We start from the raw sequence: 18,076 nt of genomic DNA, 5'->3' as shown, positions 1-18,076 counted from the left end.
TCGCATACCGCTCCACCATCCGAAACTCTGCAAACAGCGGCAGCGCCTCAAACACATCTGGTGGGAGAATGAAATATTGTCTTTTCCTTCTTCATTTTAGCTGTTGCTTCATCCTTTTTATCTGCTGGTCTTCTTATGTCATGAATTTGTTTCAAAAAAATCGACGCTACGAGGAAAAAGTAGAAGCTGAAGAAGAAGAAAAAGAAGAAGATGAAGAAGAAGAAGAAAGAGAAGAAGGAGAGGAAGAAGAAATAGAAGAAGAAGAAGAATAAGAAGAAATGGAAGAAGAAAGAGAAGGAGAAGAAGAAGAAATAGAAGAAGAAGAAGAAGAAGAAGAAGTTGCAGCAATCGCTTTATCAGCCCCATTTCCCTCTCTTAAATCACTCCTATTCTTGTCTCTCATTCTGCTGTCTGCAATCGAATCGAGCCAAACGGAGCCATAGACGACACCTCCTGTTCGATCTCACACGTTCTTTTAAACAGCTTCTCATCCCTCTTTTCGTTTCTGTGTATTTCCGGAAACAGCTGGCCACACAACTGCAATGACATTGTTTTGCATGTGTGAATCAACAGCGGCTTCTTGTAATGTGCCCGCGTATTCATCTTGCTGTTCACCAAACGTTGCAGCTGCTTTGCCACCTGCTTGAAAAAGAGCACTGAGTCGCTTCGGACAGCAACCAACGACCGGTAAATGTGATGCTTTGCTAGGGACGTTGAATGGCTGATCAGTGCCATCGAACTCGTTGCCAGGTCAACAGGCAGCAGTAGCGTTGGAATCGATGAATGTATCTCCACCAGTGCCAAGGGCAGCTTCACGAGGGAGGAGGCAGTGACAGTGAAGGAATGGAGTGCGCTGTTGCTGATGGGGTTCACACCATTCAGTTTTCTGTACAACATGCTGGTGTGTGTGGTGTCGAAGAAGCTCATCTTTGCGTGGAAAAGCTTTGAGAACACTTCTGTCTTGATGGCATGGGCAGACTGCATCCGGAAGCGGGTGGTGATCAAATTCACAAGAATCTCGCCGAGCGACAAGAATAATTTCATGATGATGTGGATAAAGAATAAGAAACTTGACGAAAGATTGAAACGGCTCAGAAAGGAGAACAGAAACATTTTCTTCTTCTGCTTCTTCTGCTTTTTGTGCTTGAAGGAGTTTTTCTGAAGTGAATTTTTTGATGTTCTTGTTTTTGAATTGTCACTATTTTTGTGATTGTTTTCTTGAGATGATGGTGGTGGTGATGACATAACTGAATCATTCAATGTTTTGTTCAAAATTCATTTTTCTTTTCTTCTCATCCTCCCCTCTCTTTTCTCCTCCAAGTCCATTGAGTATCCTGTTCATCTGCTCCATCTGTGCATCCTTCGCAGTCCACGTGTTGAGCACAGCGCTCTTCCCATTCTGAGCAACGTTGCTCAGTGCAATCGTCAGCAGCGCAAAGAATAGCAGGAAAAACGATGCATGCTTGAAATACCACAAAACAGAGGAGAGAGATACAGAATCAGCCTCCATGTCAATGAACTCCTTCAGATGCCCCAGTTCAGAGGGAGAAGGAGAAGGAGAAGGAGAGGAGGAAGAGGAAGAGGAAGAGAATGAGGATGAGGAAGAAGAGGATGGAGAAGGAGAAAGTGAAATCGGAGTTTGAATGATTGAAGAAGAAGAAGAAGAAGATAAATGTGAAGGTGAATGTGAAATGGGTGAAATGGGTGGAGAAGGTGAAGTGTTTGAGTGAGTCAAGTTGAATGGAGAAGAAGAAGATGATGATGATGATGGAGAAGGAATGTCATTTGCATCTTTAATCTTCTCACAATTGTTTTCAAAATTATCTCCCAATGTTTCTCTTTCTCTTTCTCCTCACTTCTCCTCTTCTTCTCCTTCTCCTCTTCCTTTCCTTCCTTCCTTCCTTCTTTTCCTTCACAATCACCACCATCTCCTTCACAATCCCCTTAAACTCCTCCGCCCTGCCTATCTTTCTGATCCTCCCGTCCTCTTCCATCGCGATGGCCGTGTCAAAGTGAGGCAGATATTTCGTGTGATGTGTCGCTAACAAGACGGTCTTCCCTTTCAGCAGCTGGCTGATGCATTTGATGACCAGCGCTTGTCCCACATGAGCATCGATACTCGCCAAAATGTCATCCAACAGAAACACCTCAGCCGATGAATAGACTGCCCTCGCCAGAGCTATCCTCATTCGCTGCCCGCCCGACAGGTTGTATCCTCTTTTGCCCACTTCTGCTTCGTCTCTGCCAGGAAGAATGTCCAAGTTTAGTTCCAGACAACATGCTTGAATGACACGAGCGTAGCGGACGGGGTCAAAGGGAGTGTGGAAGAGGATGTGGATTTGATAATGTCGTTGAAAATGTGGGGAATCTGAACGGATATGACAGAGGAATAGATATATGATGCATGTCAGAAGAAGAAGAATATAAATTCAGTGAAACAAATGATGAATATAATGTTTATAAGAGATAAAGTTATTAAAATAATAATAATAATAAATAATAACTTATTTTCTTATATTCTTTCTAACTTACACACCTGAGACACATATGCCACTTTCCCCCTCAAACAACCTTTCCCTTCCAAACTGATAGTCTCTCCCAGAATGGACGCTGGAAGCGCTGACTTCCCACAGCCAACATGATCAAAGATGATTGAACGTGAATATCTTGGGAGGGAGAGTAGGAAGGAGGTGTAATAGATGAAGAAAAAGACAAAATATGCTTATTTTCGAATAAATTGAGAAAAATTTATATTCTGTTGCTTCTAACGAGAAGCAGTGAAGTAGAAACCAGCATTATTTATGTCAAATGGAAGAGAAGTGAATTGGGCGTATCTTTTGAAGTATATAACAGAAGAAGTAGTAAATTACGATATGAATTATATATTATGCAGTTTCCTCAATAAACGAAGGTTTTCAAAAGATAATCAAATTTTATTTTTCTTGTTATAAACCCATTTCAAATTTCGTATTTTTTGTTGATCTGCAATTTGCAGAAATGATAATTTTTTGATTGTAAATGGTACAAATGATATAAAGAAGAGATCCATATATGCAAAAACGATTTCTGCAAATTGCCAAATAATTACAATCTTTTATTGATCGAAAAGATCAACTTGAGCAATTTTCAGAAAGAATATTTTATGAAACATTAATTAAATAAAAAATTTTTAATTTTAAATTTTCAATCGATGAAATAAATTTTATTTGTTTTTTATTTGTCAACATTGAAAAAAGAACTTTTTGGAAAAAAATTTTTCAATATTTTTAAATATAACTGTTCAAAATATTTCCATTTATTCTTTTGCTGTGAAATTTTTTATTAACAAATGAATAATGAATTTAAACAATATTTTAGTTGTGATAGAGATGCTAATTTCTTGTTATTGAATATTTTTAATCATTTTTTTAAAAGAATTATTATTTTATTGTTTAATGTTGATGTTTTTTCCTGATGATGTGGAAAAGGAGATAAAAATCATGTTAGTTTTGAACTTTCGGAAATTTTCAGAAGGATAATTTTGAATATTATTAATTCATTTTTGGAAGCTCTTTGTATTTTTTTATTTGCCAATTTTTCTTAGAATGAACACAAATCTTAAAAAAAATTTAAAAAAATTAATAAAAAAGTATTATAAATTCAAACAACAGCATATAAATCTCTAATATCATCAAACCATAATTAAAAAATTTTTTCAATAAAAATGTCTTTTTCAAAACCTCAATCAACTCTTAATTCTCGATGCAAAGTTTTATGGAACGAAATAAAACGAATTGGTGGAGATGACGTTGATTCATTGCATATCTATCTCTTTTTCAACTATAGGCAATCATCTTCAGTAATTAATGATTTACTGAAGTCTTTGAATGGTTTGGCTTTTATTTTATGGATTGAGTGAAACATGTCATTTCAACTCTCTGTTAATTTTTCTTTCTTTATTATTTGTTTATTATTTATTAATTTAAAACAGAATATCACATAAAGCTGCTGGAAGACCTGTCTGTGGTGTACAATAACGCTCCATTGCACACTCAGACAACATTGCTGCAGGCGTTGTCTCGAAACACATTATTATCCGATTTTCAAAACTATGGATATGATGTGACAGAAGGAAAATTAATTTACGCGAAGCAAACGCTCAAAAAGAACCAAGGATTTATCATTCAGCCTCAAAAACCTCATCTTCCGTCTTGCAAAAGTGGTTTGTATTTATTTAATATTTTTTTTGTGATTTTCTCTGTTTATTTTAGGCTTAAATGAACAGGACTGGGAAAAGGGCAACAACTGGATGTTAGCCCATTCAACTGAAGCCTCAACTTCGCTTCAGTCAGCAAAGAAAAAGCAGCGAGCTGAGCCTGACTGTGCGAGATTTATTGACGAAGCAGCGTGGGATGAAGAAATCATCACAGAAAATTCATCTCAAAGAAAAAAACAATCTTCTTTTCCTTCAATATCATCTCTGCAAAACAAAAAATCAAATGTCGTTACAGAAAAAAATTCTTCTTCAACAAATTCTTCTCCATCTCAAGCTGTTGATGCTCCAATCAGTGCTCCAATTAGGAGAGAAAGGGGTTCAACAAAAAGAAAAACAAATAAATCACAACATAGACGTTGTTCGTCTCCTTCACCAATTCCAATTCACAAATTATTCAAAGCAAAACTTTCGAAATCTTCATCTTCCTCCTCATCATCCTCATCCTCCTCATCCTCCTCTTCATCCTCATCCTCTTCATCTTTCAAAAAGAAACAAAAAGAAAATATAAATTCTTTTTCTATTGAAGAATCTTCAACTGCCTTTTTCAACGATGATGTGTGGGTGAGTGATCAATTAATTGAATATGCCACTTCACCGACTCTAATTCCACCACAAGCATTTCAAAATCTTCTTTCATCATTTTCAAAAGAGAACAACACTTATTCGTCTCAACATAACACACCTGCCGATGAGAATGTTATTTCGCATCATGAAAATACTGCACAGATCACGATGAATAACAATCAAACAGATTTTCCTCATTCAAATTCTTCTCCTTCTTCATCTACCTCTTCAAAAATTATATCATCAGATTCTTCTTCATCAACATCAATAAAAGGATTAATAAATTTAGGAAACACATGCTATCTTTCATCTCTTCTTCAATGCTTCTCTTCGATAACCTCACAAAAACCATTCTTATTTAAAAAGCAAACAGCAATAAAAACAATGTCTTCTCGTGTTTTGAGTGTTTGTCAGCAACTTGCCAAAGATGGTTCATCAGTGCGTTCGTGGGTTCCATCACTGATCAACAAATGGGAAACATTTTGCGGATACAGAAGCAGGCAGCAACAGAATGTGACAGAAGCATTTGAAAATCTTCATCAACTTCTTCAAGATAATAAGATATTTGAAAAGGATACCTTCAATCCAGTGCTCATTACTCATTTCAAATGTCAAAAATGTCAAAAAGTCTCTAATCATTTTAATGAATCCTGTTGCAGTGTTATCATCAATACATCATCACATCACAAAGGTTTATCTTCACTTTTTGCAACAGAAATTTTGGATGGAAAAAACAATGTTAATTGTGATGAATGCAAAGAGAAATGCTGTGCTGCTCGATGGGAGGAAATGGTTGCATTTCCAGAGGTTCTTGCCATCTGTCACGAATGCACTGAAACTGCTTGCTCTGCACCTTCAAAAACCTTCGTCATGGAAACCGATAGAGTGAATCAGCGTTCGTTTTGCAAAGGGTTTTCAAATGATAATTTTCAACATCTCCTGGAGAACAATAAAGAAGAGTATTTTTATCATTTTGTTGGGCAAATTCTTCATAAACAGTTGGATCAAAGAAATGGCCATTATATCGCTGTCATCAAAAGAAATAGAGGAAACGATGTCTCATGGAATATTTGCAACGATGCTGATGTGACAGAACTGAACATCGAAAATTGGACAAAGGCATGGAAGGATCTTTACGAACAAGGTTACACTCCATCACTCTCATTCTATACCAAAGAAAAAACAAAACCAACGATTTCAACAATTCAATTTGGTGGTTCCTCTTTTTCTTTATCTTCTGAACCATCAAGCATTAACACTTCAAACATCATATCATCATCATCATCATCATCATCATCATCATCATCATCATCATCGTTCATCACACCACCTCATCGACCAACTTCCATTCCTCCACTCTCTTCATCAATAACATCAAGCTACGGATTGGAAGCATTAAAGGAAAAAAGAAAGAAAACGGGCATCTTTTCTCCCAATGAAAAGAGATTAATCTTCAAGCCCAAGACTAAATTATGGAAAGAGTTTTCAGAAGAAACGAATATCAAAGTATCTCTTTCCCATTTCTACAAGCTGACAACAAACTTCTCCAAGGCGAAAAGACGAACGGATCTCTGCGGAATGTGCGAGAAGTTGGACTATCTGGAGAATAAACTCAAATCTTCACAAAACAAAAATGGACTTTCTTCTGCTGAGTTTCATGCACTCAAACTTCTTCGTCAACATCGTCTTGTTGCAGAAATGCAACGAAAACATTATCAATCAACTGTCGACAATCTGAAAGAAGGAGAAGCAGTCTTCGTTTTCGACTTCAAAGAGAAATGGAAACTCCCTATCAGAAAAAATCAACTTCAACAAGAATTCTTCAATTATCAACAGGTTTCTCAGTTCACAATCATCTCTCTTCAAAAAAGAAATAATCAACAAATAAAAAGAACATTCAACTTCTTCTCCGACTGCCTTTCAAATGATCACAGATTTGTTATTGAGTGTCTGGAATCTGTGATCAAAAGACACTTCTTCTCAGACACTCACACTTTTAAGTTCTTCTGCGATTCTGGTCCATACAACAGAAATCGCTTCCTTCTTCACTTCATCCTCTCCAAACAATCAAAACTTTTGAAAAAGAAAAACACTCAACTCAACTTCTTCGCTGAGCACCACGGAAAGAATATTTGTGATAGTGAATTTGGTGCGTTAGTGAATGCAACAAACAACAACCCATCAACTGAACACATCACCACACTTCATGACTTGATCAACTTCTTCGAAAACAATATGAACATTTCGACATCAGCTTCTTCAACTTCACAATTGAACAACATCTCAACATCATCATCAAACTCTTCATCATCTTCAACATCTGTCAATGACTCTGTGCATGAGAGGAACTTTGAAGAATATGCACCATCTCAACAAATCTCGTGGCCATCATTGTCTGTTCCACACATGAAGGACTACTTGTATTTTGAGCGCAAGGGCTCATTTGTCTGTGCTTCGGCTGTTGGATATCTTCCTCAACGCTCTCTGGTTGCCCTCGAATCTTCAACAATGAAAGAGAAAATGCAACGGACAAGAAAGTCATTTCACTCTGGTAATGCATCATCAAACTCTTCTCTTCTTTCTCAATCTTCTCAAAATCTTCTTTCAAGGAGATTGGAGCTTCTTCTTGACTCTTCTTCTATTTGTGAATCTCAAAATTGTTCTTTTGGTGTCCCTAATTAAGAAACTAGTTGTTGTGCATGCTTAGCTGGTACTCTATCGGAAGGGTGCTGGACATGACTGTTCGTATTAGATATTGCAGCCTTCGGGCTGCTTTATCCGGACCTGGATACGACGAACAGCCTCCCAGGTGCACAACAGTTAGAATCCGATTGTTTTCTTGTGGTTTTTGTCCCTTTAATGTTCCTATTTTCACTTGGTAATAGTCCCGAATTTTTATGTATATATCGAGATTCATTAATAAAGAGAGTTGTGAGGGAATTCATTGATCTTTGGGTGAGATTTTTGGAAGGGAGAGTTGTTGAGAGTGTGAAGTGATGTTTTGTCATTGTGTCTGTCTTTTTTCTTTGTTGGATTTGTTCTTTTTGAGTTTGGACAAGAGAAATATCAGAAAGGGTTGAGTGGATGGAAAACAGAGGGAAAATAGACAAGTTAGTTTTTGAACTTTTTATACAAGTATTCCTTTTTGTTTGGAATTGTCTTTGATACCACAAATTTGCTGAAATAGTATAGATTTTTTATTTATCTTTTATTGTTCAAAATTGTTGACGTTTTGTTGACATTTGGAGATAGTTTTTATGATTATGTGATAGAATTATGTTTTATTGAAAGTTATTGAATCTGATTAGAAAATTTCTGACTGTTTTCAATTTTTATAATGATTAATATCATGAAGAACTTTTTGTTTTTTTATGTCATATTGATTGGTGTTCGACTGTTATTTTTTAACGTATTTTTTTCATTTCATTGATCTTTTTTCCATTTCGAAAAAATACTCAAATTCAAATATACAAGCATTTTTCTCCTTGTAATCATTTTTATTTCTTCCACATTGCAATGTCATATAAAGAAAACCAACAAACTCAAAAAAATTCATCATGAATTTTTCTCAACAGATCAACAAAAAAATTTTTTTGCTTTAAAAAAGATCTCAATGATCATGAAAACTTTTTATAACGTGGAAATTTGAAGAAATCGTTATTAACCTCATTAAATACTTCAACAACATATAAATATTATCTTGATATATCAAAAAAGCATTTCTGCAAATTGCAGATCAATAAAAATATTGAAATTTGAAATGGGATTTCGACGAAGAAAAAGGTTTGAAATTTTGTGTTTGATACTCTATTTTTGTTTATTTTTTGCAACTTATGAAAGACTCCATTTAATATTTCGAATGCTTTTTCTCTTTTCCTATTCGAAATTCTTTCACTATTATCCAACTGAATCCTGAGTAGAATTTTGCTGTTTCCCGTTTCCAATGGAGTGAAAGCAAATTTTTCTATGTTTGTCCTTCAAGGTATTTTATTTATTTTTATTTTGAAATTTTATTTTCAAGTCTTTTATCTTCTTCTGTTTCTGTTTCATTAAATGCTGGATTTCCATCTTCCTCTTTCCCCATTTCAGGAATTCAAACAAAGAATTCTTCATTCTCTTCTTTATTTGTTTCACTGCTGAGTGTTTCAACAACCGCACTTGGAAGAACACTCAAAAGAAGCAACAGATGAAAAGCGCTTGCTGCCTTCAAGCGGATAGTTCGTGTGAAGACACACACGGGCTCAAGAATTGCTTCACCAGAGTTCAAATCAGAAGTGCTGGGGCTGACAAACAAGAAGGGAGGAAGTGGAAATAACATCAACAACAACAATAATAATAGTAATAGGAAGAAGAAGCTATTACGTGTTGTGATGGAACAAGTGCCGCTGGCTATACCAAGAGGAAGACCACCGAAGATGTGGAGGAAGAAGATGATGACGGCGATGGGGCTGAGTCAGCAGGGGAAGAAGAGCGAAGGAGGAGCAAGTGCAAATGTGACTGCACAGAATGCGAGGCGTTTGAAGTCAACTGTTGTAACATTGGAGAGTTAGAGGAAGCTTGGAAACAAAGAGAAAGTGAAAGAAGAGGAGAAAAAAAGGAGAAAGGAGAAAGGAAAAAGATAAGAAAAGAATTATTTCTGTGTTTAAAGAGCTTTTATCAGATGAATTGGAGTTTTGCAGGCAAAAAGGTGAAAAGCGGAGAGGATAAGCGAGCGTGAAAGGGAAAGGAAAAGCGAAAGGAAAAGCATTCAGATCAAAGACAAGTCCGACGTTGAATTTATATGATGTGCTGAGTGAGCTGCTTTCGAGAGAGCTGGAGCTGCTACGTGTGGCAGATGGCTGCATCACATTTGACTCTTCTGAGTCTGACACGAGTGGGACAAGTGGAAGAAGTGAATGAAACACCGATAAAAATGAATATGACGAGGAAGTGGATGATGATGAGGAGGAGGAGGAGAAAGAAGAGAATGATAAGGATAAAGAAGAGGGGAAAGAAGAAGATTTGAAGTTATACAGGATTCTCAGTGCAAAAATATCTTTGACAAGCATACAAGCCAACCGCCAGATACAGAAAAAGTTCAGATCTGTTTTTGAATATGACACAACAGTCACATTCAACTCTGCAAAAATGAGAGAAAACAGCTCAGTCGAAACAACATTCAAAGCAGCTGAGATGAAAGAGAGACAGAAGAAGGAGGCAATCACGATGCTGAAGGAGAACACACTGAAACTGACACATGGAAGGATCATTCCGACAATCAAGCCAGCTGACCTTCTGCTACCGACTAATCTTGTTCAGGAAGAGGAAAGAAGGGAAAAGACACCAAAAAGAAAGATGTGGCCGAGAGGGAAATGGAAGAATGTGTATTATTTGAAGCGGAATGAAGAGAGGAGAGAGAGAATGAACGGAGCAGGTGCAGCAGACTCAGAAGAAGCAGAAGAAGATAGCGAGAATGGCGATAGCGATGATAGTTACGTTAGCGATGATGAAGATTATTTCGATATATCACGATCTGCTGACACATCAAATGCCGATGAGACAGACAAGACGACAGAAAGAGAAGAAGACTCATACGCACGCCCTGCCCTGCGCTTCCCCCACAAACAGCCATAGATGCTTTCATCAACATCCCAAAAGAGCAATCAGAAGAAGTCCCGTGTTTCTTTCTCACCCACTCCGACCATCGGCAGCGGAGAGCTCAGTCCGATTCCTCTGCAGTTCACCTTTCCTTCAGCCAAGCCCACGAAGGAAAATAGAGAGACAGAAGAAGACGAGAACGCAATTGGCTCAGACGGATGCAGAGAAGCCATGCAGAACCCGCACAGAAGACACAGCAATCACAGTTTGGCTGCTGTTTCAGTGTCACGAATTCATCCTGTCTTGTCTGATATCAGAGCAGCACTCGGCAGATCAACGCAGACACACCTCAGAATAGCTGCGGTGAACGAGTTTGTAAATGCGTCTTCTTCTTCTTCTTCTTCTTCGGCGAGTTTACCTAGCCAGACAGGTTACGCTTATATTAATTCCAATGGAGGAGGATGTAATGGTGGAGGAGTGGATGACTTTGGGATTATCATTCTGTTTGGGAGGAAAGGCAGACTGAAGACAGGGCTGGAAACACTGTTTTGTGGTCGATGCAGCAGGTTGGGTAGAAAGAAGGCGCCACTTTGCTCCACTCACTCGGAAAGGCGCTGTCCCATTTTTTGAATCAACTCAAATTTCAGCATCTTCTAAAGCCTTCTACGATTCCATCATCTCACGCAGGTGTAACAATGGAAATATCGGTGAATGATGCGAACTAGTTTCTGAATCTGCTGTGTTGCACGAGGCTGTTCAGTTTGGGGGAAGAAGATGCAGTGAAAGATACACAACTGGTGATGAGCATGAGAAAGTAGATGAGTTTGTGGAGAGGAGAAGGAAGGGCACTGTGGAAGGAAGGGACGCTGCAAATGGCACGGCGGAGTTGTTTTGCGAAGAGAGGTGAACCTACAGCAACGAGTTTGAAGTGCATAAAAAGATCAATAGAGATAATGGTAATGGCATCTCTTCAGATTCAATTGACAATGAAACATTTGCAGTCAACACGATTATTTGCAGACCCGCTTCTGTTTGCTTCGTCTGTCTTTATCAAAGACAAGTAAATATTACCGTCTGCCTCAGAAAATATAATTTTAGTTCCTCCTCAATGAACGGCATATGTCCCATCCATCGGAGAAACTCAGCTCGAACTGACAAATCCATCTTTTCAGGTTGTTCCGATGCGCACTGAGCATCCACAGAAAGGAAAGAAGCATTCGATTCTGTCTTCTCTAAAGTTTTCATGAGTGCTTCTTGTCAATGCGTGCCCTCTCATGCTTTCTTATCCTCTAACTTCAATCGTCCGCACTCTGCCTTCAAAGCTGCTTTCAGCATCTTTCACTTCATCTTTCGTGTTCTCCATCCCTTCTTTATTCAGCTCCTGTGTCACTTCTTTTTCTATTTCTCAGTCCATGTCATCCTCCATCACAACACCTGCTATCATCTCATTCTCCACTCAGCCCATTAGCCCTTCTGCCGCCTAGTCCAATCGCCTGCTGCTTTGTCTGCTGGCCATGCGCACTGCACTCACTGCTGTTGCAACCGCTGCTCACAGGCTGATGGTGAAGGATGTCTTGTTCCACAAAATATCAGCCATATTCGAGATGCACCAAAACCAGAAACATTCTTCTTCTCCTTCGGTGTCCATTTCTTCCTTTCTCATTCAGCGGTTAAAGGCCGTTGGTGCTGCGTTATCACAACAAGCCACACCTTCCGCTTTTGCTTCCGTTCAGCAAACATCTGAGCCTCAGTCGACTTCATTGGTATTGAATGTTTCAACAAATTAACAAAACATGAATGGATCTTCAAACGCTGCTGTTGATGGAGCTAATACAACTTCTGTTGGCAATGCGATAAATGCGTCAGGAACAGCAAGTGGAAAAGGAGGAGAACTTTCCTATCAGATAAAGATAGACTAATTCTCAGTTATTCTTCCACATCAGCTGATGACAAGCATCACCTCCTCTCAGTCACTTTTCTCTTCTCTTTCGCAATCTCCTTCTCCTTCTTCCTCTTCTCCGCCATTCACATAAAAAAATTCTCCATCTTCAGTTTCCCTCCCTTTTCCTTCGACTCATTCTCTTTCACTTCAGAGTTATCAACGAACATCTCCTTCTCTTTCTTTTCTCCCAGCCATCTGGAACAGTTCCTAATAATTCGACGATGCGAAGTCAACTTTCTCGAATTCTTTCTCATTTGTTAAAGGATGCTCTTTCATCTTCACCTGCAACTATCCTCCTTGTTCTGCTTTTGTCACAGCTACAATCTAATTCATAATCTTCTTCTTCTTCCTTCTTCTTCTTCTTCTTCTTCTAAAATTCTTCTCGTATTACTCGTTCTCTCACTTTCTCCTCTAAATCTTCTCTTCGTCTTCTTCCTCCACCTTCTGATGCCCCTTCTGCCCCGGCTCCTCTATTTTCTTCGATTAATTCTTCTTCTTCTTCTTCTTCTTCTTCTTCCTCTTTCTCTTCTTCTACTACCACTTCTTCTTTTTCTTCTTCTTCCGATCGTATTTCTTCATTTTTGCATCTTCATAAGTGATAATAACCGAAAAAAAAAGAATGGAATTTATGATGAAAAGAAACGGGTTGAAGATGAGAAGATGATTGTTTGGTGAACGAAGAGAATGAAGATAAAAAGAAAGATAAATTTATTAAAGACTGAATATTACGAATGGAAATCGGATTAAAATAATTGAAGAGATTTAAAAAGAAAAAAGTTTAATATGGAAGAGGAGAGAAGTTGGAAGAGAAGACTTCAACGAGAAGAAAAAGAACGCTAAAACGGAGAAATAATCAATTGTTATTTATCTGAATCATTCCGTCTGCTGCTTCTTTTTCATGAGTGTCCTTAAGCACAGCAACAAACTTCAGGGAAGGGATTTAAAAGGTGATGCTTCGAAGAGCTTATCCGTGGTTGGGAAGCCACTTGGAAGTGCCAGGGAGTGCGCAGTGGACGGGCTGATCTGTTGCAGGTGAACAAGCAGCGGTCGACATGCACACAGTTGTTCGCCTCTGAGCTGGTCGAAAAAAACGGTGGTGAAGAAGGAGTACATCATGCTGAAGAAGCTTATTGACTTTTAAAAAACAAAAAGATGAAAATGACACGCTGAATCATTTGGTTTCCACATTCGTGGTAATGAGATGATCGAGGAAGCAGCTGGAACCATCGTCGAACAGGAGCACATGCGAGGCTGCACTTAGGGTGAAGAGGTTGGCGTGGCATAGAAAGAGAGAGGAAGCGGGAAGATGAAAAACAGGGCAGGTGAGGTGGAGGGAATGGACAGATATGTTGGAAAGGCGAAGGTTGCCTTGGCAAGAACAAATGAGAGGAAAGTTGAGGTCGATATGATGTTCGGGGAAGAATAAGAGGGAGGAGGACACAGCAAGCGATCAGTCGAGGAGGTCGAAGACTTAGGTGCAGGCGAATATGAAAGAGGAATGGAAGGAGAAGTGGTGGCTGGAGTACATGCAGGTATTGAAAAAAAACGACAACAACAACGAGAAAATGGTTGTGATGCGAACATGAACAAGACTTAACGAGACAGATACGATTCGGATGAAGGAAAGGCAACCCTGGTGGAAGATGTGGAGATAGGCTATGGAGAGGAAGGCGCAGGGCGCAAGCAAGGAGCAGCGCTGGAGGGCAGAGGAGCAAGTGTCCTGGATAACGAATATATGGAAAGCGCGGTAGAAGGTGATGAAGAGGAGGAAGAAGATATCCACATCGAGGTCAAGGCCGGACTATGAGGAGTCGGAGCTACAGATGGAGGTGTTTGTAGCAAGAGAAGGATAGGTGAAGTCGAGAAAAAAGAGGGACTCATTGTTTTGGGCATGAATGCTGGAACAATGAAGAAAGATATCCATGCTGACTTAACAGGTAAAACAATAGCCTTCAAAATAGCGCCAGAGACGAAACAACAGATTCACATTGCTTTGTTCAATTTTCGGGAGAATAAGAAAAAAAATGCATTTATAGAGGTGGAACATACAATGTTTCCGGTTCGATGCTCAGCTACGGAGGATAATACTCTGGCTGACTCAACATTTGCGTCAGGAGCAAGAAATGTTGGAAGAGGAAGGAAAAAAGCATTCTGCTGAAGATTCGTTGTTTAACCACAAACTTGCTAACTTCTTTCTCGACTAAAAAGCAGAAGGATCTCTGTCAGGAATTTCAACTGAGTTGGCATAGATAAAAGAAGGATAAGAAACAGAGAAGAACAGATAACACAGAGAATGTGAGATCTTTGGAGTCGTTGAAGCAATAGAATGCGATGCCAAAAAGAAAAAGATGAAAAATGAGAATATTTGAGGAAGAGGAGGAAGAAGAAATGAGGATGGTTGAGGGGCGGAAGCGTTTTAAGAAATAAATTTTTAACTTCGCAAAATTTTTCTTTTAAATTTTCACTTTTGTTTTTTTTTCAAAATTTGATCAATTAATAAAAAAAGTAATTTTTAGAATTAATGTTTTTTAACAATAATTAACAACAAAGTGTTGTTTATTAGATAAATATCTAGCTTTCTATCAAATTTTTATCTCTTTGCTTTTAAAATTGTTTGTTTTCGACAAACGTTTTTGGATCTTCAACAGCAATTTTTGAATTTCTTTCCATTAACATCATAAAACTAATTTCATTCTTAAAAGTAATTAATAGGATATTGTTTTAATTGTTTTCATGTTTTCAAACATGTGAACTTTTGCGTTTTTATGTTTATAAAATTTTCGAAATATTTTGAATAGTTTTTTATTATGTTTTTTTCAAAATTTGTAATAAAAACAATTTAAATATATTAAATATCAACAAATTAATTATTATAATAATATATTAATGCATATTTTCGCAAAATTTTTCAGAAATATTTTCTTATTAACCAAACCCTTAATGAAAAAATATTTTGATCAACCTTCGTAATTTTTTATGATATCAAAAAAAATCACCCACATAGTTTCCTGTTTTACTCGTGGTGATCACAACATCCTCCAATGAGAGTGACACATTCCCATCAGACGCCACAACCACACTCGGTGAAGAAGGATTTGCACTTGAGTTACAATCAACTTTCATGTGCAATAAACCAAGATGACCTGTTGACACACTGAACAGAGCTCCAGTTGATGAAAGTGCTCCTGTTCCAATCTAACTCTCCGTTCTTCCTTTCCCAATGACTGAAATCTTCTTTTCTCCAATATCAATTGTTGTCGTCTCGCTTGTGTGATCCCATTCCATCAGCGTGACTGACAAGCTCAACTGCATCACGCATCGACTGACTGCAACACCAATGGTTCTGCATGCACTTGATTCATCAATTCCACAAAAATCCTCTTCACCACCTCCGCTTACTGCCACAAATCGGTTGAGAATCCCTCTCTTCAGTCACTCCTTTTTCGATGTTTGGTTATATGACCAAGCGCTTGCAATTGCATAATTATATCCGTAGCACACTCTCTGGTCATCTGCGTTTGTCGTGCAACATTCATAGAACGGATTATTTTGTGATAAATATACACTGTGGTAATCATGATACATCACATCACGCACATATGGAGTGGCTGCAGAGCATTTGCACTCGTGGAAGAAAAGGAAATAACAATAGTATCCATCATCAGGAGCTGTTTGTCTGTTTGGATGCAATCTCAAGCCCCCTCCCTCTTGTCGTGCTAAACATGAAATTAACTGAATGATCCTCATTTTGAATTGTGTGATTGGAATATTTGCACAACACATGCCTCCACCTCCAGTGCTTGTAAGTGAACATGAAGTGAAACTACAGTCAAAAACACACGCATTCTCCCCTTTTCCATTTTCATGTCCAATACATTCAGGTTTCCAAATCTGAAAATAAAGAAAATAATTTATAAAAATACGATAGATAACCAAATTATTGCACATTGCATTCAGATCAATGAATATGCAAGCATTTAACTTTGTTTGTTCATATGTGCCATCTCGCTGCAGTTTAAAATAATGTGGTAATTGAGCATTGACATCGAATACACACTTTTAATTAATCAAAAGCAAATTGCACATAATTTTAATAAACTTCAAATGACCAGTTCACTTTTTCAGCAATCATAGTAATAAAAAAGGGCTTTGAGCTTTATAAATTGCAAAATTGAACTGTTGATTTTAAGAGATCATTTAGAAGATTTTTTGGGTGACAATAAATGAAAGAAATTAATGTATCTTTCGACATTTTCTCTATTTTCCGTTTGGCTTGCGCTTGAATGATTGCAAAAATTTATATAATCATCATTACATTTAATAAATAAACTCCAATGAAGCTATTCGAATTTCATGTTAATTCAGATTTTTAATTCCAATTTCACACCTTTGAAACATTGCTTTCACAAATATTGTTCTTATTCATAACTGAGACATTGAAATTTGAATATATGAAAATTTTAATTAAATTGAATAGTCACATTAAAAAAATCATTGTGGTTTTGAACAATAAAAATAAGTCAGTCATACTGAAAATAACTTGGTTATTTTGAAATAAGTGAATAAACTTGAAATAACCCATATGAATCTTGAAATAAATATTTATCTTGAAATAATTTATTATTTCACAATTCATCTATTGATAATTTGGATTTTAAGGAAAATTGACAGAATTTTTCTTCTTGCGGTTATTGAGATATCGATCTTGTCCTGTATTTTGTGCGATATCCGGTATTTTTTTGCGATATCTGTACTTATTATTCAAAATAAATTAAATTGAGTATTATTTGGCTGATCCTTTTGGCATGTTCCAAGGATATGGATTATCGATAAAAAATTCTTTACATAAAGAACACGAAAGAAAACATTAAATTAATTAATTTAAAATTAGACCTTTGCGACAAGGAAATTCTTGGAAACCTATGTCGGTCGAAAGGATCAACCAGTGTCGAGTTTTTTTTTTTTTTTTTTTTTTTTTTTTTTTTGGATTCAATTCAATATCACATAATTTCATAAAAATGAAAATTAATATTTAATGATTTTTACCAAAAAAATTTTTTTGACTTTATGTTAAAAAGAATTTTTATTTTCATGAACGAGAAATAAAGATTTGACTTTTTGAGAATTTGATACTTCTGAAGCGTCAATCACGAAAATTGAAAAACAAAAATTTCAAAAAAAGAAAACAACACATATTTTTTATTTTGAAGATGAAAAATAAAACACACAAAAGCCATAATCAAATATAATTAATTATATAAATTCAATATTAAAGGAAACCATCAAATTCATGATACAATCTTGATACAGTTCGCCAACTTTGTTAATATTGAAAAAAGAAATATTGCTGTGTTATCTGCATTCATTCCATGCAGTCTAATCCTGTTCTTTCACGTCCTGAAATGATCTTTCTAAAACGTTGCCAATCGATAAAATCCAGATGTCAACTTTTGAACTGTATTTGAACATTGAAAAGGCAATAGGAAGATGAGAAGCTGCAGCTGGATTAATGAAAAAGTGTGACTTTTTCAACGAAGAAAATGAAGAAGGTTTAACTGCTGGACAAGCACTTGACGAAGAAGAAGATGTGGAGGTGGCTAATTGAAGAGATGGTTTCAATGAATTGAACAAGCTATTAGCGAATAAAACAAATAAAAGATGAAAATCGAAAAGAGTTCTGGGAACAGAAAGAAAAGCAAAAACAGAGCTGGCATGCTTTAGCATTTAGTACAAAACAG

At 37.0% G+C, this 18,076-nt stretch overlaps 5 protein-coding genes across 5 annotated transcripts; 3 read left to right on the top strand and 2 right to left on the bottom strand.

Moving 5' to 3' along the window:
• Window positions 1-166: 166 nt before the first annotated feature.
• Window positions 167-1,044, bottom strand: MONOS_6392 (uncharacterized protein; the record flags this gene model as incomplete). Its single annotated transcript, XM_067876622.1, has 2 exons — window positions 167-407; window positions 470-1,044. 2 exons carry the CDS (start codon window positions 1,042-1,044, stop codon window positions 167-169), a joined length of 816 nt encoding a protein of 271 aa, XP_067723020.1.
• Window positions 1,045-1,252: 208 nt separating this feature from the next.
• On the bottom strand, window positions 1,253-2,640 carry MONOS_3272 (putative ABC transporter family member; the record flags this gene model as incomplete). The annotated part of the gene is made up of 4 exons (XM_067873260.1): window positions 1,253-1,798; window positions 1,917-2,368; window positions 2,537-2,585; window positions 2,632-2,640. The coding sequence occupies 4 exons, from the start codon at window positions 2,638-2,640 to the stop codon at window positions 1,253-1,255; spliced, it is 1,056 nt and encodes a 351-aa protein (XP_067723019.1).
• A 1,063-nt stretch (window positions 2,641-3,703) lies between these two features.
• On the top strand, window positions 3,704-7,501 carry MONOS_3273 (uncharacterized protein; the record flags this gene model as incomplete). Its single annotated transcript, XM_067873261.1, has 3 exons — window positions 3,704-3,869; window positions 3,971-4,201; window positions 4,251-7,501. The coding sequence occupies 3 exons, from the start codon at window positions 3,704-3,706 to the stop codon at window positions 7,499-7,501; spliced, it is 3,648 nt and encodes a 1,215-aa protein (XP_067723018.1).
• Window positions 7,502-9,946: 2,445 nt separating this feature from the next.
• Window positions 9,947-10,432, top strand: MONOS_3274 (uncharacterized protein; the record flags this gene model as incomplete). The annotated part of the gene is made up of 1 exon (XM_067873262.1): window positions 9,947-10,432. The coding sequence occupies one exon, from the start codon at window positions 9,947-9,949 to the stop codon at window positions 10,430-10,432; it is 486 nt and encodes a 161-aa protein (XP_067723017.1).
• Window positions 10,433-10,627: 195 nt separating this feature from the next.
• Window positions 10,628-11,303, top strand: MONOS_3275 (uncharacterized protein; the record flags this gene model as incomplete). Its single annotated transcript, XM_067873263.1, has 2 exons — window positions 10,628-10,826; window positions 11,122-11,303. The coding sequence occupies 2 exons, from the start codon at window positions 10,628-10,630 to the stop codon at window positions 11,301-11,303; spliced, it is 381 nt and encodes a 126-aa protein (XP_067723016.1).
• Window positions 11,304-18,076: the final 6,773 nt, after the last annotated feature.

The sequence above is a fragment of the Monocercomonoides exilis genome (genome assembly GCF_001643675.1).
Source record: "Monocercomonoides exilis strain PA203 chromosome Unknown scaffold39-1025343, whole genome shotgun sequence".
NCBI classification, from domain to species: domain Eukaryota; phylum Preaxostyla; order Oxymonadida; family Polymastigidae; genus Monocercomonoides; species Monocercomonoides exilis.
Note: the sequence above shows the minus strand (reverse complement) of the source record. Positions and strands in the feature narration are given on the sequence as shown.